General features: G+C 40.2%; 1 protein-coding gene across 5 annotated transcripts in view; it reads left to right on the forward strand.

Annotated features, from left to right (window-relative positions):
• LOC140731037 (astrotactin-2-like) overlaps positions 1-26,898 on the forward strand; it is a 1,710,280-nt gene that overhangs the window by 1,659,169 nt on the left and 24,213 nt on the right. For 4 of the 5 annotated variants that reach the window (XM_073052229.1, XM_073052230.1, XM_073052231.1 and 1 more), the window contains one exon: positions 5,286-5,469. In XM_073052229.1, the coding sequence (XP_072908330.1) occupies positions 5,286-5,469 (184 nt within the window). Of the gene's footprint in view, positions 1-5,285; positions 5,470-26,898 lie in introns of those variants that run through there. The other variant, XM_073052234.1, reaches the window with a different exon arrangement.

Raw genomic sequence — 26,898 nt, forward strand, 5'->3', positions numbered from 1 at the left:
TCTTCCTGTGACCGCATGGTTTTCCTGTTGATGCACTGGTTTCCTCCCACACCGTAATGATATGCAGACTAATAGATTCATTGGCCACTCTAATTTGCCCGTACAGCGTAAGTGAATGTTGGAATCTCAGGCAGTTGATGAGTCTGTGGGTCGGATGAAATGGGATATGGTCGCTTGACAGTCAGCAGGAATCTGGTGTGATGCACAGCCTATTCTCGTATTCTATCATTTTTCATCCACTTGTTGCTTTTGATCAAACATTAGCTCTGGACAAGGCTCTCAGGGACTTCTTGCTTCAGTTGTCTTCTCTGCACTCCAGTAATGAATCTGCCATAAAGCACAAATAATTAGTAAGTCTGTTGGTAGCGAACAGGAGAAGTATAATGATAGTGATATAATATATGCCGGTGACTAGCGCTGTTCCACAGGGGTCTGTGTTAGGACCGATTCTTTTTATATTATATCTCATTGATTTGGATGATGGAATTGATGGCTTTGTTGCAAAGTTTGCAAACAAAATGAAAATAGGAGGATGGGCAGGTAGTTTTGATGAAGTAGAGAGGCTACAGAACGACGTAGACAGATTAGAAGAGTGGGCAAAGAAGTGGCAGATGGAATTCAGTGTTGGGTAGTGTATGGTCATGCAGTTTGATTGAAGAAATGTAAGGGCTGAATGGAGAGAAAATACAAAAACTGAGGCACAAAGGGACTGGGAAGTTCTTGTGCAGGATTTCATGAATGTTAATTTGCAGGTTGAATCTATGGTGTGGAAGGCAAATGTAATCCTAGCATTCATTTCAAGAGGACGAAATATAAGAGCAAGGATGTTTATAAAGCACTGGTGAGGTCTCATTTGAAGATTTGTGAGCAAGTTTTGGCCCCTTATCTTAAAAAGGATGAGCTGAAACTGAAGAGGATTCTAAGGAAGTTCACAAAAATATTTTCAGGATTGAATTTTCAGAATATGAAGAGTGTTTGATGGCTCTGGGTCTGTATTCACTGGAATTCAGCAGAATTAGGGGTGACCTCATTGAAACCTATTGAATGCCGAAAGGCCTCGATGGTGTGGATGTGGAGAAGATGTCTCTTATGATGGGAGAGTCTGAGACCAGAGGACACAGCCTCAGAGGGGTGTCCTTTCAGAATGAAGATGAAGAGAAAGTTCTTGAGCCAGAGAGTGGTGAATCTTTGGAATTCTTTGCCACAGGCTAAGTCTTTATGTATATTTAAGGAAGAGGGTGACAGATTCTTGATTGGTCAGGCATAAAGGGATACAGGGAGAAGGTAGGTGATTGGGGCTGAGAGGAAAATTGGATCAGCCATGATGAAATGGAGAACAGACTCAATGGCCAAATGGCCTAATTCTGTTCCTATATCTTACCGTCTTATAGTTGAACACTAACACTATTCTTGGGTTGTAAGAAGGTAGGTGATGGTTTGTTATATCATCAGCCATGTTTTCATGGAAAGAAACTAGTAGCATCTTCAGGAATTTCACACACATGTGATACAAAAAATCCAAAAAGTTGTCAATTGCTCAATGTTATTTTGCAGTGTTTTCTTTCAGAGTCATGGATATTACTTGAATTAACAGGAATTAAAGAATTTATCAATGTGTCTCAATATGAAGTAGGTCTGAATTTGGTTGGGTTCAGTTGTTCTCTGATCTCAACAACTTACTTGCAAACATCTTGTCACTTTATGAGGAGACATTATCAGCGCCCTGTTAATTGTGGTGTGGCCTCGGATCAGAGAACAGCTCAACCCCACCATCAACCACCCAAGCTACACATTCTCTGAATAATTTCTGGCCTGAATTTATTACCTAATATTCTTTATAGGAAATTGTCTGTACTATACTAGTGCTTATTACTCCCTTTGTTCCTAGATCTATTATATGTGAACTATAATTCGTTCTTAATATATTTCAAAATGTTGGTTCTGTATTTGAAGTTTATTTCAGTTTTTACCTTTATCTGACATGCATTCCAATTTCTGTTTATTGATCTGAAAACAATGTAAATCATCGGCTAAAAATAGTGACTTTTCTCTCCCAGTTTCCACTTAGTGAGAATGCTTTAATGTGATTGGTTTCTGATTCATTTGCTAACATCATTGCTGTTGGACATCAGGGTGGCCTTATGAACTGATGCCCAACAACAACAACCAATGTCAGAAATGGAAGCATCCACAGCTAAAGATGTCTAGATGGTTGTGAGAATCATCCCTGTGGCATGGGTTGCTGCCTTGCAGTTGATGGCAAAAATCACCCATTCACTTTCCTGAAACGTAAAGTGTGCACCTTCAGGCTCCCGTACCTGCTCCCTGATGGTAGCAATGAGTAGAGAGCATGCTCTCGGTGACCGGAATCCTTACTGATGGATGTCACCTTCTTGAAGCATCGGTGTCCTTATCTCTTCAATAATCATTTCATTCTAGAGTAACAGGTTGGAAAATGAGGTAATTGGCATATGGAACTGAATTGCTTATCCCTGCTTATTATGTTTTGTAAGTTGAAATCATTAAGCTAATTCAAAGTTAGACATGGAAGTCTGAAATATCAGTCTTAACTTCATGTTTACTTTAAGCGAGGCATACACATATCACATGGTAGTGTGATGACATATGTAATTCACATATTTATACATATAACTCATAATGAATTATTTAAATGAACAAGTATGCTTTATCAAACAATATATTACCAAGAGTACTCAAATATTACTTAAATATTAAATACACAACACTGCTCTTAAGTTTTGCATGGTGAATATTAATATCAGCTTTAATTTAGGTTGCACCTTATTCCCATATAAATCTTTGATAACCAGTCGAATTACCGGTATTTCCAACTTTAATAATCCCAACTTTAAACAAGACAGATGAATCAAACTAGCAAAACCTTACTTGATTACAGAATGATGGTAGCAATGGAGGCAAGAGATCTTTGGTAAAACGGAACTCCTCTTTTACCTTAATTGCTCCCTTCTGTTTATAAAATTAATTGAAAGGCAAAGCTACAGATTAGATTCATTCATAAGCTTTTCCTGAAAGAAAATATCCACTGAAATTGAAAATCTAGATAAATATTGATGCAATAATTGCCGCGCTGTAAGTCTTCATTATGACTAACCCTTCTGACTTAAAATCAATGCAATAAAGTCTTATCTAATGATTTTACAAACTGATTTATGAGGTTGCTTGAGTTAAGCCAGCCGCTTACATTTAGATATTTTCAATTGAGGGCAGTCAGTCATTTGTCATTTCTCCATTCTTTGCTGTCTTTTGGATACTTATCTAAAGAGGCTGTGAAAGAAATTAACCACATTCGCATGAAACTGATGGACTGCTGAGCTCTGAAATGCCCTCACCATTCTCACAATTCTGATGCTGTAAAGCTAATTGATACAAACCATTTCTTCGAACTGTGGAAGATTCTGCACAGCTCATTTTTCTAGTCTTTTATTATTAAACCAAAAAAATTGATGTGGCCCCATTCTCAATCCATTCTCAATCCCTGTCAGAGTTCATAGAGCTAATGCATGCGAATTAAAGAAGGTTAGTGACTTTGCAAATTAGGCTTATAGCTCAGATTATGTTAGCTGGATTGATGTACAATAAAACAAGTGCGTAACTTCATTCATAAGTACTTTTTTGAAAAGCTGGACAGCAACTTATATACCACTGTGGGTTATACACAGATTTTTATGGTAAGTAAACATTTCCCCCGTTGCCCATGAAAGCAGGGTCTGACAGAAATGAGGAGGATTTGAGCCTAAACAGTACAGAAATTGTGAAAACTAATTACTGGAGCAGACAAAGGGGGTTCTGAAACTTTTGCTATTTATTTTACTTCTGAGCTTCATAATGCTGCTTTTGACAGTGGAACTGTTTTACTTTTGTGATGGTGATGGATTTTAAGAAATATGACTTCTTTTGCTATCAATAATTAAGGGCAATAATGGGCCACAGAGAGGGTATTTTCCAGACCTAAGATTAATGTGCACCCTAACGTTAACAAGCCCCTTTAATTCAATAGGAGCGGGGAACCCATTAGTTTAATAGATGATTAAAATTGTTTTATTCCTCTACTTTTGACATTCTTCCCTCGATGGATATGATAGTGCAAGCAGTGCGAACAATAACACTGAGAGAATGAAAATCTTGCATTCCTATGGTGGATAAAAAAAATAGAGGTGCTGGAAATCTGAACGGAAACAAAAAAAAAGCAGGAAACATGCCACATGAGAGGCAGCATCTATGGAGAGGGAAATGGAGTCACGGCTTCATGTTGAAATTTTGATACTTGAACCGGGAAAGAGTGCAAAACAAGTAACCACAGATATTTCTTCTTTCCTAACCATCCATCTAACCTGGAGCTTCAAACTGATCTGATTTTCTCTTGTTCCCTGTTCTGACGAAGAGATTTGAACTTGAAACTTTAATTCCAATCCTGGCTTCTACCGATGTTACCTCACTTGCTCTGTGTTTCCTGTGTCTCCTTGGAGACTTTAGGACAATAAAACATTGCTGTACTATAGTAAGCATAACAACCAATCTGTGCAGATAAAAATCTTACTATTTTTTTGCCGCAGTGGATCAATATTAACCAGGATATCAAGTAAACCTACCCTTAGAAATAAACTTATCAGATTTTCATCCACTCACATTGGGGTGCGGTATGGGCATTGGTTTAATAACCCATCAAATGGACGATGCACATGATAGTGTAGCTCTCTTTCAGAGCAACAGTGGATGGTCAGTGTAGTTTTTGCATTCAGATCCCATGGTGGACCTTCTAAAATTTGACTGAAATCTTTATTCATTCATTTATTTAGCGAGTCGTGCTCTCCGGCAACCTACCTGTTTAAACATTAGTCTAATCACAGGGCAGTTTACAATGACCAATTCACCTACTAACCGGTTCATCAGCAGACTGGGGGAGGGAACCCATATGGTTCATGGGGAGAGCGAACAAACTCCTCACAGGATGGCACTGGAATTGAACTCTGAATTCGGGAATGCCCTGAACTGTAATAGCTTTGCACTAACCGCTATGCTACTGTGGCATCCATTACCATGGTAATAAAGGTCATATAAAGTGCTGTAAAATACTTGGTAGATACATAGCTGCAAATGGATAATTCCTTGCGTGTTATTGCCAAATTAGCCGAACAGCACAGCCCAGCTGGATAAAGACATTCTTATTCCAACTGTTGATACGTTGCATTCATACCATGTTTAGGATAGGTCTTCGAAAACGATTTCTAATGTTTTTTTTGCAGAAATAGCAGAGCGGATCTACAGTCTATTTAATGGCTACACCAGTGGGAAAGAGCAGCAAGCAGCCTACAACATGCTGATGGAGATCTCTTCACCCATGGTTTATCGGGTGATACACCATTACAACTCTCATTATGAAAAGTTTGGAGACTTTGGGTGGCGCAGTGAAGATGAACTCGGTCCAAGGTAATTGTGGAAGAGAAGATAAATGGCATTAGATGACAAATAACTGATATTCACGTCAGTTTAAATAAATTCTCTTGATTTTAGTGGAGAAAATTGTAAGAAGCACAGCTCAAGGAGGGGACATCAGTTTGGGGAATTTGCATTGAAATAACATGCAGGGAAATGCCAAAGTTGTCATTTTCACCACATAATGACCACAAATGCTGTTCACTTTGGCTTGGGTTACCAAGTGATGAGCCACAACATATCATCTACATGGACTCGGCAGACATTTAGTCCGATGTCGGTTCTGTACCAACTAACAATCTGCAGCAAAAACTTAGTAGGTGAAACAACACCTATAGGAGAAAAGCAACTGTCACCATTTCAGGTGGAAGCCCTGAATCGGGACTGACATTGCGGAAGGGAGATGGCTGGTACAATGAGGAGAAGGGGAGTGGTGAGAAAGGAATACAAGTTGATCGTTGGAGTGAGGAGCCATGTAAGATGGCAGGCAAGTTGTGTCAGGTAGGGGAGCAGGGATGGAGGTGGGAGACAGTGGCAGGTGAATTGATGATAGATGGAGGCAGAGGAAGTACAGGCCTTTCTGTGAGATTTCCAAGTACATATATGACACCATATACAGCTCTGAGATTCATTTTCTTGCAGGCATACTTAATAAATCCATAATGGAATAATAACCATAACAGAATTAATGAAAGACCTCACCAATCAAAACATTAAATTGTAAGAGGGAAGAAGTTTTCACTGATAGAAAGCAACAGGCTTTTGAGCTGATGGCAGCAATCTTTTGTTTCAGTAAGCTGATCAGCATTCCAGGCTGAGCAACTGAGTAATGGATCCACCATTTAGGGTAGATCATGAAACCATCCCCCATACATTCTGATGGCTTTACTTCTGCTTCACTGCTGCTTTGACATGTTTCATAACTCCGTCCTCCTTTGGCTGAGGGAGAGGGGTAACCTCAAGCCAATACTCAGTGCCTCAATTTTCCCCTCCTCCCTTAAAAGGGAAGACAGAGGAGAAATGACTTGAGGCTTCTCCTGTCATTCAAGGATCAAACAGGAGTCTGAAAAGCATGAAAATTATTTTTTTTTAAATTTTGATCAAATTTTAGCTAGATTCTGTCTTTATTTGAAAATCTTTAAAAAATGCAGATATTGGAAATTTAAAATGAAAACAAAAATGTCGTAAATGCTTAACATTTCTTGTAGCATTTGTTGAAAGAGGAAAGTAGTACTTCCAGTTGGAGTCTCTTTATCTTGTGTTTGATCTGCCTCTCTTTTCACAGATACTGCCTGACTAGCTAAGTCGTTTCAGTCTCAATTGTCACTAAAGAGAGTTTGGACATAAACAGATGAAACACTCGTGAGCAACATTACCTAGACATGTGATATGCCACAAAAAATGTGGATGTGAAGAGGATGTTTTGTATGGTTGGGGAATCTAAGGCCAGAGGACACAGTCTTGGAGTAGAGGGACGTCCCTTTATAATGGAGATGAGGAGGAATTCCTTTAGCCAGAGAGTGGTGAATCTGTGGAATTCATTGAATTCATTGCCACAGGCAGCTGTGGAGGCCCTGTCACTGGGTATATTTAAGGCAGAGGTTGATAGATTCTTAAATTAGTCAGGGCATGAAGGGACCTGGAGAGAAGGCAGAAGATTGGGGCTGAGATGGAAAATAGATCAGCCATGATTAAATGGAGGAGCAGACTTGATGGACCAAATAGCCTAATTCTTTTCTGTGCTCAGTTCTGGTTGCCTCACTATAAGAAGGATGTGGAAACCATTGAAAGGGTGCAGAGGAGATTTACAAGGATGTTGCCTGGATTGGGAAGCATGCCTTATGAGAACAGGTTGAGTGAACTTGGCCTTTTTTCCTTGGAGCGACAGAGGATGAGAGCTGACCTGATAGAGGTGTATAAGATGTTAAGAGGTATTGATCATGCGGATAGTCAGAGGCTTTATTCCAGGGCTGGAATGGCTAACATGAGAGGGCACAGATTAAGGTGCTTGGGGTGTCAAGGTTATCTTTTTTACACAGAGAGTGGTGAGTGCATGGAATAGGCTGCCAGCGACATTGGTGGAGGTGGATACGATAGGGTCTTTTAAGAGACTCCTGGACAGGTACATAGAACTCAGAAAAATAGAGGGATATGGGTAACCCTAGGTAATTTCTAAGGTAAGGACATGTTTGGTGGGCCAAGTGGCCTGTATTGTGCTGTAGGTTTTTCTATATTTCTATGTTTTCCTGTATCTCATAGTCTTATTGTCTAAAATCCTCTTAAAGGTGACAGAATAAGGCCAATTTATACATATTAGACAAAAGCATCCAAGTATACAGATAAAGGACGGTTGTATAAAATTACAATATTTGCTACAAATATAAGGTTATAATACCTTTCTATCTGAAGTTGCAACAAAGTTTTATTGTCCAAGTGGCTTTCTTCTCTGCTGTAAATGATGGGGACTGAATTGCCACTGGAATCTCCGGTTTGTCTGAGGTAACCTCAGAAGCATTGAGAGAAAAAAAAATGGCAAAGGAATCCAGTGACATGATTTACTGTTAATTTCTTATTATTAAAAATCAACTGCATTAACTTTTGTAGCATGCCCAAGATCTCTGAAAAAAGATGGGCAACAGAAAGCAACTCTTCTGAGATTCCTTTCAAGGAAAGATAGTAAAATAAACACATAGAAACAGCTGATCCATTGATAGCAGATCATGTTGAGAGTTGAAGCCCAAAATTATACTGGGTATTTCTCAGAAGTTATTCCTGAAAGTATCTAACACTTTAAAAACATCATTATTTGTCGTTAATCTGATTTGAGAATCAGATCAAGAGAGCTTTCAGAAAAGAGCTACAAACTCAGTAACATTGAAATTGATCAGTTGTAGAACTTCTGAACACAAGTTGCTGATAGATTCTGATAAGCATTATGTTACAGGAGATTGCTATTTGCACGTCTTCTGGTGACACATAGCACTCTTGGCATCACTCACTTGACAGACAGCGTTCTGAAGTACAAACAGGTGGTGCTGAACATGTCTAAGGTCAGTAAATTAAAACATGACATATGGTTACATCAGTGTCTTTGATAATTATTCCATGAGAGAATGATTTTACATGGAACTTGTACTTCTTGAAAACAATTTGCTTTTTTCTAACAAAACAATATGTGGTAAACTTAAGTACTGTTGCCATGGTATAAAAATACAAAATGCTTAAATACTCAGCAGGTCAGGCAGCGCCCTTGGAAAGAAAGTGAGTGCTATGTTTCAGACTAATTGGCTTACAACAGAACGCTAAAGTAAGTTGTGACGGCAGATCCGAAACACAGATTTTTCTCTCTGCACAGATTCAGGGAGACAGGAAATTCTGCATCTTTCATGCTCAAGAATATCAAAATTCTGGCAATTGTCAAGTTGTTCCTCATAGGGTGCACTCACCATCAGGCAAAGAAAAAGACCGACCAAACGGAGCATGACATTGTTTCAATGACCAAACCTCTTTGGCAGCCTTTCTACTTGCAGTTAGAATCCCTGATCCCTGGAGCTATTCTATGAAGCATGACTACATGCTCTTCAGAACCTTTACACACATTTCACAGAGGTAACTAAAAGAGTAAAAATAATGAAGCTTCAAAAAAAAACACATTAAGAACATCCTGCCCAACCTCTTCACGCCATTGAAAATGGATCACATGTAGTAATTGTTACCTGTAAGGGGTACTTCCAATCTAAATAAACTGCTAAGAACATAAGAACAGGTATATTAGTCAAGTAGAGAACTACCAACTTTATTAATGTTAAATGTCGGAAAAGTGGGCCTCAGGATACTCAGAGGAACAGTGCGAAATAACTTGTTACTGACTGCGAGAGTGATGCCCACAGAAGTGAAACCAGATGTCAGGTTTATTGATGAAATGCTCCCCTCATCAGTTGGGAGCGTTAATGTCTGGTGGGAGATTTTTTTAAGTGATGGTTAGACCCCAAGAGTTTTATTGACACGCAGTCAGAAGCTGAAGAAGCTCAAAGCAGTGAGTTGAATATGTCCTGGAAGCGTTTCCACACAGCACTGAAGACAGCTACAGGCCAGCAGTCTAATACATCATGTGTAATCCTCAATGCACAGTGCAAATCTTATGCAACAAGTGTGTTTAATGGCTTCATTTATGATGTTAACTGTACACTGTCAAGAGTTAGGAGAAATATTTCAGGAGGATTTAATGGTTAGACTATCTGACAATAAATAAGAAAATTATGCCTATATTTGCCTTCTGTGCATTATAACATAATCGGTCCACTGGCCAAAATAGTCTAATCTAAAACTCACAACGAGGAATCATTTGTAAAGACTTTGTGAGCAGCCGAGTCAGATATCGGAAGCACTGACAGGGTTACTTGGACTGTTTACAAGGATGCAATAATACTACTGAAACACAGCAGTAGGAACACTTTTGCAGCTGTGGATTTACTAAGTTCATTGACTCTTCCTGTTCTGTTAAACATCTTGAGCCTCTGAAGATGCTTGGAGAGAAGCATACATGGAGGATATATTCCCAGGAGTTGAGTAAGTCCAGCAATGGCACCAAAGCTTTGAAAATATCTCTGATAATCAGGCTTTTAGAAATAATTCAGACTTAAATGTACTGTGATATATGCATTTAATTAGATGAATGCTTTTAGCTCTTGGCAACAGGAAAGTTTTTTAAAATTTTGAGGTTCTATTAAAATGAGGTATTAACTAACATTACTTGAATTGGTTACACTTATAATTCCATATTATGTTTTCCTGCCACACTAAGTCTTTTTTCTTTCAGCTTTAAATTTAGTTAGAACTGTCAAACACTATGGTGTAAAATAAAATAAAGCTAAATGCGTGATGAACTTATCTGCACTTTGCATTGTAATCATTGTCAGAGACTCCCTTCAGCCATGCTAGTTTAAAGCGGAGGGGCACATGTGTACTTTATATCCAGTTCCTCAACTCAACATGTCTGTCAGTGCTAGATAGGGTAGTATTGATTCTTTTTTGTCCCACCCATTCGTCCCCCATGCTCTTTGCAACTTAGCACTGTTCATTTCGACGTGCCGATCTCTGACCTCCCCTTGTGCCAAGATAAAGCCACTCTCAGGGTGAAGGAGCACCTTATATTCCGTCTGGGTACCCTCCAACCTGATGACATGAACATTGATTTCTCCTTCCAGTGAACAAAATTACCCTTCCCCAATTCCCCACTCTGATTTTTTACTACTTCTCACCTGCTAGTTACTTCCACCTGGGGTCCTCTCCTTCCCCTTCTCCTATGGTCCACTCTCCTCTCCTGTCAGATTCCTCCTTCTCCACCCCCAGACCTTTTTGACCCACCTCGCTTCATCTATCACCTCCCAGCCAGCTGCTTTCTCTTCCTCCCACTATTTAATTCGGGCATCTCCCCCCTTCCCTCTCAGTCCTGCTGTGTACTTGTGTCTTTAATACAACTCATTTCTGGTTCCTGTTGTGTCTTTTTGTTGTGTTGGCGTGTGGCCTAGTGGGCAAGGCATCAGACTAGTAACCTGAAGGTCACTGGTTCGAGCCTCAGCTGAGGCAGCGTGTTTGTGGCCTTGAGCAAGGCACTTAACAACACATCGCTCTGCGACGTCACCGGTGCCAAGCCTTCCCTTGGACAACATTGGTGGCGTGGAGAGGGGAAGGCCTGCAGCTTGAGCAACTGCTGGACTCCCATACAACCCTGCCCAGGCCTGCACCCTGGAAACTCCAGGCGCAGATCCATGGTCTTTCGAGACCAGCGGATGCCACCATCATGAGTCTTTAATATTTCAGTAATACTTGAGTAAACTTGCAAACATATTGTCTGATTAAGCGTTCTTTATTATTTATATAGTTCATTCTGGTAATATATAAAAATACGTGAATTTCATTTGCCATGACACTGCCACATGACACGTGTGCGCCTTGCTTAAAGTAAACACAAAGATAGACTCACAACCCCAGTCCTGTGTCTTCAGTTTTAATTAGTTTAATGCTTTGAAGTTACAAAGCATAACAGTTCCAATGAAAGGTCTTTGACCTGGAACATTAAACTCTCCTTTGCTTTCCACAAATGCTGCCTGTCCCACTGAGGGTTTCCAGCATTTTCTGTATTTATAACAAGTTTCATATTTTCACTTAATAGTCCTGTTGGCAGAGTTCAGATGTATCCAGTTATCTCCCATTAACAGGTTGAACCTATGTCCATTTTTTATGGACTGCTAATTTGATTGTCTTTTATGCTGTCTTGAATTTGTCAACTGATTATGGCCCTGCAGTTTCTCAGGATTTACAAAGTATTTCCGCAATAGAATGCAAAAGCAATACAACCTGATGTTTTTGGGATGTTATGAGACAGGGTATTCCAGTCATTTAACTTGTCTGAAAACTGCCTGTACCTCGATTACTTCCACTCCCTCCAAGGTAAGGCCTGAAAATATAATCTTTCTGAAAGCTCTCCCTCAGTCAAAGGTTGAAATTGTACAATCATGGAAATAAAAATTGATTTCAACAAATCTTGGCCTTGGGTGGTAAGATTAGAATCATGTCTTAAAAATGCTATTACTCCATTTAATTTTTTAAAAATCTGGATAATTTGAAAGAAGGAAATAATAAACATTATAAATGTTGTTCTCTCATCTGCCTATCACTATATCCATCTCCCTCTGGTGCTCCCCTCCCCCTTTCTTTCTCCCTAGGCCTCCCATCCCATCTTCCTTTCCCTTCTCCAGCTCTGTATCCCTTTTCCCTATCACCTTTCCAGCTCTCCGCTTCACCCCACCCCCTCCGGTCTTCTCCTATTATTTTGCATTTTTCCCTCCCCCTCCTACTTTCAAATCTCTTACTATCTTTCCTTTCAGTTAGTCCTGACGAAGGGTCTCGGCCCAAAAGGTCGACAGTGCTTCTCCCTATAGATGCTGCCTGGCCTGCTGAGTTCCTCCAGCATTTTGTGTGTGTTGCTTTGGATTTCCACTGTCTGCAGACTTTCTCGTGTTTAAAATGTTAATATTCTGATTTGCGGGAAGAGAAGAGAGAGTATATCAAAAGTATGTTGGAATAGCGTGTAGCTTGGTGGAAATAATTGATTCTTTTTGCTTTCCGTGAAGGAAGCGTTAACTTAGAAAAACCGCTCACTGAAAAAAAGCAGAATCCATAAAAGTGAGTTGCGCAAAGCTGAAATTGCGAAACACTTGTAGAATCTTGATAATGGAGAATTGATTCCTGCAGCCTGTTGCCAGTAATCAAATTGTTCAACACTTCAGGATGACCAATATTATGCTGTTCACCAGAGCAATCAGTCAGTCTTCTAACATATGGAGCATAATCACCAACATAGACCATCTGGGTCATGTGACATGTTTCAGTGCTCTCTGTAAATATGTTCTTGCTGTACTGCACCAAAAGGCAAAATCTGTTTGTAATTATATTCCCCATTGATTCTCCATTTGCCTTTAGCAAGCGTCCAGCTCTGGCACTTGCTCTCATACTTAGCAAACGGACAGGTTCATCGACATTGTTCCTCAGACTTGAATAAACTGCAGTAGACTATCCCTGGAGCAGAGTACTTCACCGCTTTGGTAAAATCCATTACAACATAGCTAAAAATGTCAAATAATTGCTCCTCTGCCTCCTTCTGGTTGGTTTCAGTGGTTAGTGATTAAAAAGTGCAAACTATTAACTTACTTAATGGTAAAATAATTTGAACAATATTTCACAAACAAGGGAAAATCTGCAGACGCTGGAAATCCGAGCAACACACGCAAAATGCTGGAGGAACTCAGCAGGCCAGGCAGCATCTATGGAAAAAAAGTTTTGGGCTGAAACCCTTCGGCAGGACTCTGAACAATATTCTCTGATTTTTTTTACAATGTCTATGTTATTAATTGAATAGAAAGAATCGAAGAATGACTCTCAACCATAGTGCCTCTGTTTTTATTGTCTGAGGAGATAGATGAGATGTTTTCCAGAGTTCCTTTTTTTTATTGCCTTCAAAGGTTACTTGCAGTAGCTGCAGGGAAGGATGGCTGAAAGTTAGTGAAGAGTGTGTAGTCAAGATATTCTGATCTCTGTGAGTGTGTGCTAAAATTGATGGGACTTGATGGAGCAGTTATTTTTTCTTCCCTGTCTGTCACTTTTGCATGTCTTGTTTATTGTTTATGGAAATAAAGTGATGAAAAGTACCTCTGCTTTGCACTCTATACTGCTCCAGCAGAATAGGTTACTCTGTAAAGCAAGGGAAGCAAACTTCTCCCCAAATCATAGTTGACTGATTGAATGAACAGCATCATTTTGACTTGAGAAACTTTCCCCTCTATTCTAAAGGGTTGTTTAGAACACTGCCATTTCTCTGAGTATTTGCATTGATGAAATTCATGACAGGACTGTCCCTTGAACCATTCACAATCATATGGTGAATTCGTGCTGGAACAGATATGTTGCTTGCAAGTATAGGGAGTCTTAAATTGCTTCCTTATCTTTGACTTATTTCATCATGCCTTACAATATATGTTTAGTCAGATGGATGTTTTCAGCTTTTGGCAACAGCAAACCTCTTTAAAAAGGAAATGGTTCTTAACAATAAGCTATTAACTAAGATTTTTAAATTGCTTACAGTTATAATTTTATATTCCACTTCCCTGTCATATTAAGTCCTTTTTCGTTTCAACTTCAAGGCAATGATTCTTATGTCAATTGGAAGACCATCGTTACTGGTTGCTATCTTCCCATAGTCACCAATCATTGCTGTTCTGACCTGTGGACTCAAGGTCTCCTTTCCCGAGATAAACACCACTCTCTTGGTTGTTTTTTTATTTTCATTCCCTCTCCTTCCCTGGGGATAGGGAAAGCTGAAAAACTTGTAAAACAAGCCCTTTAAAATGCTAACAAACAAACTCAGATCCCTGGCTCTCCACATTGGCAGTCCCAATGAAACTGAAGTTTTTGGCTGTGTTTGTGTAATCTCACCGCCAACTGCATTAATAATGGCAGGTTTCTCATGAAAACAGGATTTCTTGCCTTTGTTCCAAGAAATGTAGTCAGGTTACATGTGGTGTCAGCATGATTACTAAGACTGACTACCTGATCATGTGTTGGAGCAACATGCACCTGAGAAATGTACTTACTTACCATATCCTGTTCATGTAAAGTGTATTTGCTTCTACTTCAGTTATATTATTAGTCACAAGGTGAGTCAGATGAGGGGGGAAGGTGCGTAAGTTTGGGAAGGGAAAGAGGAGTGGTGAGGTGGTCTCAGCAAGGAGGGAAAATAAAGGGTGAAGTCAGTGGAGTGACAAAGGTTAGAGAATTTGATATTGAATCTGTCAGGTCAGAGATTACCAAGAAGGAATATGAGGTTCTACACCTCCAACCTATGCCTGGCCTCATTTTTGCAGCAGAGGGGGCCGTGGACTGACATGTCATAGCCGGGAATGGGAAGAAGAATTGAACTAGATTGCTATCTGTAGGTGGTTCACAAGAATGATCAAAAAATGAGAAGCTTTAAAATGAAGAGCATTTGATGTTGCTAGGCCTGTACTCAATGGGGGTGGGGGGGGGGGGGTGTTGTTGATCTCATTAAAACCTACTGGAGACTGAAAGGTTTGGATAGAGTGGGCATGGAATTGAATTGAATTGAATTGAATTGACTTTATTTCTTACATCCTTCACATATATGAGGAGTAGAAATCTTTACATTACATCTCCATCTAAGTATGCAATGTGCAATTTATAGTGATTTGTAATAAATAGTATGTACAACAAGACAATCAATATAGCATAGAAATGCAATTGTATCAGAGTGAATTACCGTAGATGTCGGATTATAAGCCGCTACTTTTTTCCCACATTTTGAACAGCTTTGAACACTGCGGCCTTTACTACGATGCGGCTAATGCATAATTTTTTTTCATGCCGCCAAAAACATTTTGCCTCGTAACAGTAGACCAATAAAATTGATGAGTAGTTCACAGAGGTCCAATGAAATTGTACGATAAATCAAGCGCACTTTCACAATTAAATTATTGTAAATCAGTCATTTGTACTCACCCTCATCAACATGGAAAACACTCGAAGAAAAGCATTGTGCTGCCTTTATGGCAGTTATTTAGTTTATAATATTTTCGCTTAGTAATTCATTTGTTAGTTAAAGTTAGAAGTGTTTTAACTATATTTGTTTTCTGTACTACATCCCGGGATGCTATGACGTCACACCCGGTTTCGCCGCGTCTTGTGGGAAAAATACCGGTTTGCGATAAACGGGAAGGCGGGGGGCGAGCGGCGGAGCGGCGGAGCCAAAACGCTGCTTTTAAGTTAAAGGCGATCAATAACTTTTCCTGGTAGGCTGCAGTATATATATTTTTTACCAGTCGTTAGGAGATATTGGAATGTTGTTCAGTAAAAAAGTATACGCAACGTATATTTAAAAGTAGCCGCGTTACAGGCACGGTTCGAAAAAAAGCATTTGCAATATGTATTTGTTTATGTTACCATATGGATTTAATTAAAAGTTAAAAAATCCTCACGTGTAATATCTTTCTGTGTAAATATCTCATATTACAACGTGGGACACCTGCGGCCGAAAATCCGGTGCGGCCGAAAATCCGGTGCGGCCTAAAATCCGGTGCGGCTTGTACAAGTACAAAATTGATTTTATTTCTAAAATTAGAGCCAGCGGCTTTTAATCAGGTGCGCTCTGTAGTGCGAAATCTACGGTAATCAGTCTGCTGGCCTGGTGGAAGAAGCTGTCCCGGAGCCCGTTTGTCCTGGCTTTTATGCCCTGGTACCATTTACTGGAAGGTAACAGCTGAGGTTGGAGTGACTCGGGTCGCTAATGATCCTTCGAGCACTTTTTACACACCTGTCTCTGTAAATGTCCTGAATAGTAGGAAGTTCACATCCACAGATGCGCTGGGCTGTCCACACCACTTTCTGCAGAGTCTTGTGATTGAGGGAAGTTCAGTTCCCATATCAGGCAGTGATGCAGCCAGCCAGGATGCTCTCAACTGTGCCTCTGTAGAAAGTTCTTAAAATTTGAGGGCACGTACCAAATTTCTTCAACCGTCTGAGGTGAAAGAGGCACTGCTGTGCTTTTTTCACCACACAGCCTGTATGTACAGAGAATGTGAGATCCTCACTGATGAATATGCCAAGAAACTTAAAGCTGTTCACCCTCTCAACTCCAGATCCATTAATATCAATAGGGGTGAGCATCTCTCCATTCCTCCTGTAGCCCACAACCAGCTCCTTTGTCTTTGCAACATTGAGGGAGAGGTTATTTTCTTGACACCACTGTATTAGGGTGATGATTTCTTCTCTATAAGCTGCCTCATTATTATTTGAGATAAGGCCATATTGGAGCTGTGGGTGATGACACAGTCATGGGTATACAGAGAGTAAAGCAGTGGGCTTAGGACACAGCCCTGAGGGATATCTGTGTTGCATGTCAGAGTGTCAGAGGGGCAGAGGTGAGGGAGCCCACTCTTACCACCTGCCGGCGATCTGACAGGAACTCCAGGATCCAGCTACACAAGGCAGGGTGAAGGCTGAGGTCTCTGAGCTTCTTGTTGAGCCTGGATGGAACTATGGTGTTGAACTGTAGTCCAAGAACAGCATTCTCACATAAGCATCCTTCTTCTCCAGATGTGTAAGGATGGTGTGTAGAGCTGTGGCTATTGTGTTACCTGTCAATCAGTTGTGTCAGTAGGTGAACTGTAGGGGGTCCAGTTTGGGCGGTAGCAAGCTGCAGATGTAGTCCTTGACCAGCCTCTCAAAGCATTTGCTTATTATTGAGGTGAGTGCGACAGGACGCCAGTCATTCAGACATGTTACTTTGGTCTTTTTAGGTACAGGGACACTGGTGGATGTTTTAAAGCAGGGGGGCACTCTACACTGGGAGAGGGAGAGATTAAAAATGTCAGTAAACACACCTGCCACGTGTGCCGCACACATCCTGAGTACCCGCCCTGGGATGTTATTTGGTCCTGCTGCCTTGTGGCTATCCACTCACTGAAAACACCTGCTTATTTCAGAATGATTCCAAACATTTGGTTTATTGATCATTACAGAATGTCCTTCTGGTGCTTCCTGCTTCTGCCCCTCTCCCTCTCCCTCCCCCTTTTTTGCAACCATGATTTCTTTCTCCCTGTCCCCTTCCCGTTCTCAGTCCACAATGGAGACCCATATTTCCGCCGCCACTGCCTGAAGGGAGTTTGTACGTTCTCCCCATGTCTGTGTGGGTTTCCTCCAGGTTCTCCAGCTTCTTCCCGCAGAGCAAGTATGTGCTGGTTGGTCAGTTAATGGCTCATTGTCAATTGTCCCATGATTAGGCTAAGATTAAATTGAGAGGGATTGCTGGGCGGCATGACTCAAAGAGCCTATTCCGCGCTGTATCTTAATAAGGAAGCATAAATATCAGAATCAGGTTTATCTTCACTCACATTTGTCATGAAATTTGTTTTTTGCAGCTGCAGCAGTACAGTGCAATAGATAAAATCAAATACAGTACTGTGCAGAAGTCTTAGGCACCCTAGCTATATATACAGTATGTGCCTACAACTCTTGCACAGTACTGTATATCCTGGATGATCTCATCATATCCATAGGTTGAAAGGAGAGTTTTTCAAAAGCTCAACAGTGAAGCAATGGTTTAAGTAAACAATTGTGAACTATGCTTGCATCTGACTTTGAAAAGCATAGTCTCTGACTATTTAGTCTATGACTTTTTGCACTGTACTATATTTTGATTTCATTGCAGCCTGATACTAGAGCTAAGGAGTTGTAGAGTATGGAAATAGGCCCTTCAGCCCAAATGATGCATTCTGACCGTGTTCCCCACTTAAGCTAGTCCCATTTGCTCATGTTTGACCCATTTTCCTCTAAACATTTCCTATCCACATACCTGTCCAAGTACCTTTTAAATGTTATTAATGTACTTGCCTCAAGCATTTCCTCTGACAGCTCATTCCAAATACTGACCACCCTGTAGGTGAAATGTTGCCCATAAAGTTTCTATTATATCTCTACGTCTCACCTTGAACCCGTGGTCCTCTAGTTTTTGATTCCCCAACCCTGGGAAAAAGACTGCACAACCACACTATCTATGCCCCTCATGATTTATATACCCCTCTGTAAGATCATGCCTCATTCTTCTATGCTCCTATGAAAATAGCCCTTCCTGATGAACCTCTCTCCAGGTTAGAACTTTTTTCAAAGGTAGATGAGGATTGTTACAGTACATTGACCTATAAAGAATGTGTTGATCTACAGTTCATGGGGTAAATATTGAAGTCATTCAAACTGAGAGATGTCAAAGAACCAGAATGAACTATTATCTCACTGTGAATCAGTATACTGTGCCATTTTAACACTCAACAAACAACTTCATCGGGTTGTTTTACAAGATTCATTATTTTACCCTTAGCTAAGATTACTCAGTCTGTGTCACCCATATTAAAACCTTTAATCTTAATTAAAAAAATTTACATTAGACTGCTAAGTCACATATTTCGTTCAGTATTTAATGCAAAGAGGGAAGAAGTGATTTGTGTCTTAACACATTTCTGTGTTGTTTGAAGTTCTTGTGACACATTAAAATTCCAACACTCATTCCATGACATTTCATTAACCATAAGCCTAGTTTGAATTGTTGATAGTGTTTTCTTTCTGACAAAAACCAAAGACACAAGGGACTGGCTAATGGTTTATTATTTACAAATAACAGATTGACCATCTTCCTTCTGAATTAGTAGTTATACTCACGAAATTCTGGACGAACTCAGCCTGCCAGGCAACGTGCTGCCCGGCCTGCTGAGTTACTCCAGCATTTTGTGTGTGTTGCTTGGATTTCCAGCATCTGCAAATTTTCTCTTGTTAGTAGTTAGGCTTAGTATTTTGATCCCAGAAACTCATGTTAGGGTTCCAGATTCATTTCTTAAGGAAGTCATATCTCATGTGATTCCAAATTCAGTGGGCCTTCAAATTCTTTGTACATTCCATTCAATTTCATTATTCTTTTGTTCAAAGAACATTGAATCAGAGGAGGACAGGATCAGATTCCGTGCTATGGTCCTCACTCATGAATTGCTTCTTAACTTTACTATCTTTCTATATCCATACATAAGAAATTGCTGTTTGGTGAGTCCTAGAAGAACTTGAATCTTCAGAAAAAGAGGGATAAAAAAGTTGGCAACAAGGTTGAATTGTACCAATTCAAGAAATTACTTAAAATAAATAGTGAGGGGCATTAAAAAGAACACATGGAGGGTAAAAGCAGTTCTTAAAATGCTTTTGGGCCCATGAAGGAGACACAATCCAGATGAGAGGTCTCAACCTGAACTATCTCCTGTCCATTTTCCTCTGCAGATGTTTTCTGACCCACTGAGTTCCTGCAGCATCATCTTTGTTGCTGCAAATGTCCACGATGGATGGACAGAAAAAAAGATATATAAAGCTAAAAAGTTGAAATATCTACTTATATATATATTTATTAATTTGACCACATGAACCTTCGGTTGCTCTTTTCCATCATGCAAGGTCATAAAATTTCTTGATAAGGTACAGTTTTGAAGTCCTGCAATATCACCTTGATTCACATGAGAAGGTTAAGAGTGAATCCTCATATCCCAGCATGGAACAGGACCTAGCATGAAAACATGTTGTTGGCTTTCTCAGTGCCTTCACCCAGCTCTCTGAGGGTGTGAATTGCTAATAGCAATCAGGATTGGGAATCCCACTCAGCTGTTCCTCTCCCTAACCAAGGCACTCTGTGGACATACATAGGGATTGTCCCCAGGGCCTTGACATTGATAGGAAGCAGGGCTGGGCTGAGAAGTGGTAGGTGGAGTTCAGTTCAGTGAAGTGATTCAATTTGGAAGATCAGACCTGAAGGTAGAAACCATGGGAGGTGGTCGAGGTAGGTACACTAGGAACATTTAACAGACACTTAGACGGTCACATGGATGAAAGAAAAATGGAGGGCTGTGTGGGAGGGAAGGATTAGATTGATTTTAGAATAGGTTAAAAGGTCAGCATAATGTTGTGGGACAAAGGCCCTTTTCTGTGAAGTAGTGTTCTATGTCTCTGTTCTGTGTCCTGTTTTTATTGTTCTACATTGGCTAAAGTCAAATAGCCCTTAGGTACAATTACATTATCAAAATACGGCACTTAAATTAACACAGTTTCTCTCCAAACCTGTTTTCCATCAACCTGTCTCATAGTGAAAGCATACTTTGTTAAGTCAGGTTGCACCCTAGAGTGTGTGTACCTTATACCGTAGATTCCGGATTATAAGCCGCTACTTTTTTCCCACATTTTGAACGGCTTTGAACTCTGCGGCCTTTAATCCAGAGCGGCTAATACATGGTTTTTTTTCATGCCGCCTCGTAAACATTTTGCCTCGTAACAGTAGACCAATAAAATTGATGAGTAGTTCACAGAGGTCCAATGAAATTGTACGATAAATCAAGCGCACTTTCACAATTAAATTATTGTAAATCAGTCATTTGTACTCACCCTCATCAACATGGAAAACACTCGAAGAAAAGCATTGTGCTGCCTTTATGGCAGTTACTTAGTTTATAATATTTTCGCTTAGTAATTCATTTGTTAGTCAAAGTTAGAAGTGTTTTAACTACCGGGTATATTTGTTTTCTGTACTACATCCCGGGATGCTATGACCTCACACCCGGTTTCGCCGCGTCTTGTGGGATGTATACGGGAAGGTGGGGGCATTACGCGAGCGCATCAGACCCGAGCGCATCAGACCCGATTAGACCCGATCGCGTCAGACCCGAGCGCGTCAGACCCGAGCGCATCAGACCCGATTAGACCCGATCGCGTTACGCGAGCGCGTCAGACCCGAGTGCATCAGACCCGATTAGACCCGATCGCGTCAGACCCGAGCGCATCAGACCCGATTAGACCCGATCGCGTTACGCGAGCGCATCAGACCCGAGCGAAAACGCTGCTTTTAAGTTAAAGGCGATCAATAACTTTTCCTGGTAGGCTGCAGTATATATATTTTTACCAGTCGCTAGGAGATATTGGAATGTTGTTCGTGCTGTTCAGTAAAAAAGTATATGCAACGTAATTTGTGTTACCGATACGTATGTATATTTAAAAGTAGCGGTGCGGCCTAAAATCCGGTGCGGCCTTTACAATTAAAAAATTGATTTTATTTCTAAAATTAGAGCCAGCAGCTTTTAATCAGGTGCGCTCTGTAGTCCGGAATCTACGGTACTTGATCTTCCTCACCCTTATCCAGAGGCACCAGTAGTCAGCAAAAAGACCAAAATCAATAACCTTGTGACTACTGCAAAAGTGTCCAAATATCTAATATCATGATTTGCTTGCCCTGACTTTATGTAGTTCAGAAAAGCGATTGACATTCATCGACTATAAAAGAAGTTGCTAAACAACAGTAATGTTAATGAATTAGGCCAGACGTTTCTCTTTCACATAAAAACACCAGGCAATACAGAAAATGTTTTTAGTTAATTGCCTTCTTGCATGAATCACTGCTTCATCAACAAATGGTACTTAAAGGCCGCTCCTTGTGAGAAGCAACAGCCAGAGGGTGTGTAGATTGGGAAATCAAGAATCATAGCCCTTCATTCTACTCATGTTCATTGAAATGGTTGGAAAAACAGGAGCAGCAGGCTGTGGTCTATGAGCTCGACTCATGTAAATTCTCAAGGAAGGGAACCTTGAAAGTATACTTCTCAGGTTTTCCAGTCCAGAGCCTGAGTGTCACCCTGGAATTGATGGTTTTGACTGATCTGTTTGCCCTTCCGGCTTCCCTGCAAGCTACACCTGCACAGTGCTTCAGAAACTTCCCTTCCTGACGGAAACCAAACATCTCTTTTTCTCTAAGATGTTTAGATTTAAAGGTACAAAGCACAAAAAAAAACAATCTTCGCTGTTTTACTCATTCACAAAAATCAAAAATTGGTCAGTTCTCAAATGTGGTTGTAAAAGACTGTAATTAAATATGATGAAAGCATCACACAGAAGTGCTCCATTAACAAGGGATAAGTATGTGTGATTCTGTCATGCTTCACTATGCTCTCTGTTTAACTAGAAAGTCAAAAAGATGCACCATCTGTTGATTTCTGGATCTTAGCCATGATAGTCTTGGCAGCTGAACAAATATGCCCCTGGCACCATGCAAAATACAATGTGCAAGACTACCAGCCTGTAACACATTTACAGTAGGTTTGTTTTATGAATTAAATCTTTGATTACCAAATGTGTTAGTGATGACTAGGAAACCTTTAATACGTTACTTCATTCAATGTCCATCAGAACACTTAAGCCACACCTGGACCAGCCCTTAAGTACCTACAACTATTTATATTTATTTGGATTAGGAGGAGATCGGCATGATTTTGTACAGAGGAGATCACGTATCACAAATCTGATTGAGATTTTTCAAGAGGTAACTAAAAAATCTGATGAAGGCAGAGCAGTAGACATTCACGTAAACTTTAGTGAGGACGTTGATCCTCCTTTTGATCCTATAATGTAAAGTGATGAGGAAGGTTAAGTCACAAGGGATCTGAGGTATGTTGTGAAAATAGATCAGAACTTGACTTGTTGATAGGGTATAAGGGGCAGAAACTAGAAGGGCTGAATGGCCTATTTTCTGTGCTGTAGTGTTCTATGGTTCTATGGGTAGTGATGAATGGGTGTTTTTTTTATTGGAAGCCCATATCAAGTACTGTAGCATAGGGATCTGTGCTGAAACCTGTGTGGTTTGTAATATATAAATAACTTGGATAAAAAAGTAGACGATCCAATCAGTAAGTTCTCAAATAGCATAAAAAATGGTGGAATTAGAGACAGAGAAAGAGAAGTTCTCTGGCAAAGGGTAGAGTGGGACATAGATCACCTGGAAATTTGGACGGAGCAGAGGAAGATGAATTTCAATTTAAACAAACTTAAGATTACTCCAAATAAATTCACATTGAGAAGTCAAATTCAGATAGGACGTACAGAGCAAGTGGCAGATGCGGCGGAGACAGTGGAATTGAGAGAAGGGGATGGCATTTTTACAAGTAACAGGGTGGGATAAAGTGGGAGATCAGTTTCATAATTATAATACTCCAGGAAGTGAGTGGAGGCCGTTTTTGATGTTGGGAGGATGGTGTGTGGCTATCCTATATTATAGTATAATCAATGGTATCATAATAACAGCTACTATCCTGCTATAGTACCCAAAATTATAGAAGAATGTGAAATAGCAGGGTCCTTAGCAACATTGATATAAAGAGAGACCTTGGGATGCAGATCCAATGCTCTCTGCAAATGGTGACACAGATGGATAGAGCAGTGAAAAAGTTATTCAGTATGCTTGCCTTCGTAAGCTGAGGCAGTGTGTTGGGATATCACGAGGCAGCTGTAGTTCTGATTACCATGTGACAGGAAGAATGTAGTAGCAATAGAGAGAGTACAGACTACATGGGTTTAAACTGAACGGGGGAAACTTTGGAGAGGAAGCAAAGAGATATGAGGAGTAACTATATCACACAGAGAGAAGGGAATATCTGGAATTAGCTGCCAGAGGAGGGGTAAAGGAAGGCACAGTTACAATGTTTAAAAGACATTCGGACAGGAACATGGGAAATGCTTAGATGCTTATGGGCCAAATGTCGGCGGTGGGATTTATGCAGATAGGTATCTTGGAGGAGTTGGGCCGCAGGGTCCATTTTAACATTGTATAATTCTACAAATCTGGCAGAGACAATTCCAGTTGCTAAACTTCACTCATGGGAAAATATTATTGTTTTTAATCGTGACTTACAGATTGTACTTCAACACACTCAAGTTGGTGACAATAAGCTTAATTTACACTACAAGCCTGCTTACTTTTAAATGAGCTCTGTTTGAAGTGGTCACTTTACAAATTTGTAATTTGCCAACATACTGATATTGTGACACGAGATCAAATTGCACAGATAGAATTCAACACTTAATCAGAGAAGGTCAGTCAACTTTTGCAGTGAAAGAAAAGGAGTGAATGTTTTCGGTTGATGACTATTTTATGAATTGCGCCAGCTTTGGTGGAAGGTTATCAACCTGAAACAATTTCTGCCACAAGAACGTTCTCCCCATGACCAATGTGGGTTTCCTTTGGGTGCTCCAGTTTCGTCCCACATTCCAAAGATGTACAGATTAGTAAATTGTGGTCATACTATGTTGCTGCTGGTGATAACACTCGCAGGCTGCTACCAGCTCATCCGGTAGATCATACAGAGTAAATGGCAGGGTCTGTGTTGGTCATTGACACAAATGACACATTTCACTGTATGCTTCGATGTACATGTGACAAATAAAGCAAATCTTTGCATTTTTAAATCTTTTAAAATTCTAAATCATTGTTTCTCTCTCTATGGACACCAGCTGAACTTCTCTGATATCACTAAGAATATTGGGGCTTATTGGGTTGAGATTTAAATCAATCCTTAATGACTTGATAAGTCGTAATAGAGCCTTGATAACTCCATTAGCTCAAAAATACTACTTTTATCTGTGTTAAGTATTTCATAAGCCTATAAAATTAATTCTACTTATAATTTTTGCTTGTGATATGTTAGCTTCTTCACTACCCTTGTGTCTGTATTCCAATCTGTAGAGTGTTAAATATGTAAAATTTAGTTAAAATTATGTCTATTTACATCCTGGTTTGCTCTATGTGAGAACTCTTCATTTGATTTGCGCTGTTGTCTCCTTTATTCCATCACCATTACTGGACACTAGAAATACAATGGAGCTGAAGCCTAATTCCAGCCAGTTTTGTGAAAGGTGAAGTACACACCACTGACTTAGCTAAATGGTTGGGAACCGTGTTTTTCAAAGTCAGATGCAAGCACAGTCAGGCAATTGTCTACTTAAACCGTTGCTTCACCGTTGAGCCTTTGAAAAACTCTACTTTCAACATATGAATATAACTGGACCATCCAGAATATACATTACAATGCCTAAGGCTATTGTACGGTGCTGTGGTAACTTTATGCATTGCACTGTATTGCTGCCGCAAAAAAACCCAAATTTTATGACATATATGAGTGATGACAAACCTGATCTGGGTCTCCACTGTGGACTGAGAGTGGGAAGGGAAGAAGAAATAGGGGAGTCATTGTTGGGCAAGGAGAAGAAGTGGGAAGCACCAGAGAGACATTCTGTAATGATTAATAAACCGATCTTTTGGAATCAAATGACCTTGCCTGCTGTCTCAGGTCGGAGTGTGTCTGCGCCCGCGCTACCCCCATCCCAACGCTTCTTCTTTGCCACCTATCCCACACCTGTCCCATGGCACCCCAGCCTCACCATTCTCAACATCCTTTGCTCCTGCCAGATTTACAGACTCCCTCTCCACTCTATGTTGACAGATACAGTACTGTGCAAAAGTCTTATGAAATCTAGTTATGTTTGTGCCTAAGACTTAACAATTTCCCCCCACTGAAACTAAATATGCTGGTCCTTGGTGCAATCACTTTAAATTCTAATTTTAACCTCATGAGAAAGTCATCAGTTCCTGGCCAACTTACTAACCTATGTTGGCTGTAAAATCTCAGAAGTTCATAAGTGCTGATAGCACAACTAAAAAAGTAATATATTTTGCTAAAACAGAACTCTGAAGAGTCCCCTCCATCAATTAGATCTTGCTCTTACACAGTTAATAACCAAAAAATGTGCCTTGTAATTTGTTCAAAGTGTCTGTGAATAATGTTCCAACAACAGAAAAGAACCTTCCAGGACCTGGGCACAAAGGACAATCAAGTTGCTCTGTAACCAGTCAAATTAAGGGATTGGCAAATTAACAAAGCAAAGATTGGAGGAATTGAATGGTAGAGTGGGTGAATGGAGAAAAGCTAGTTTAGACATGCTCGTGTGGGCAGGCAGTATCGGACCCTCTGCAATTTACACTGGGCTCTGTTACATTCCTAACAAAGTGACCCATGGTTCTGAATGCCATCCCAATTCAACTTCTCCATTTTGGGCAGCCTGGGCCTAGTAGTTAGTTAGTCACTGCCTGTTACGCAGCTGACTTTTAGATAGATAGATAGATAGATAGATAGATACTTTATTCATTCCCATGGGGAAATTCAACTTTTTTCCAATGTCCCATACACTTGTTGTAACAAAAAATTATATACAATACTTAACTCAGTAAAAAAATATGATATGCATCTAAATCACTATCTCAAAAAGCATTAATAATAGCTTTTAAAAAGTTCTTAAGTCCTGGCGGTAGAATTGTAAAGCCTAATGGCATTGGGGAGTATTGACCTCTTCATCCTGTCTGAGGAGCATTGCATCGATAGTAACCTGTCGCTGAAACTGCTTCTCTGTCTCTGGATGGTGCTATGTAGAGGATGTTCAGAGTTATCCATAATT

The sequence above is a fragment of the Hemitrygon akajei genome, chromosome 7, assembly GCF_048418815.1.
Source record: "Hemitrygon akajei chromosome 7, sHemAka1.3, whole genome shotgun sequence".
Taxonomy (NCBI): domain Eukaryota; kingdom Metazoa; phylum Chordata; class Chondrichthyes; order Myliobatiformes; family Dasyatidae; genus Hemitrygon; species Hemitrygon akajei.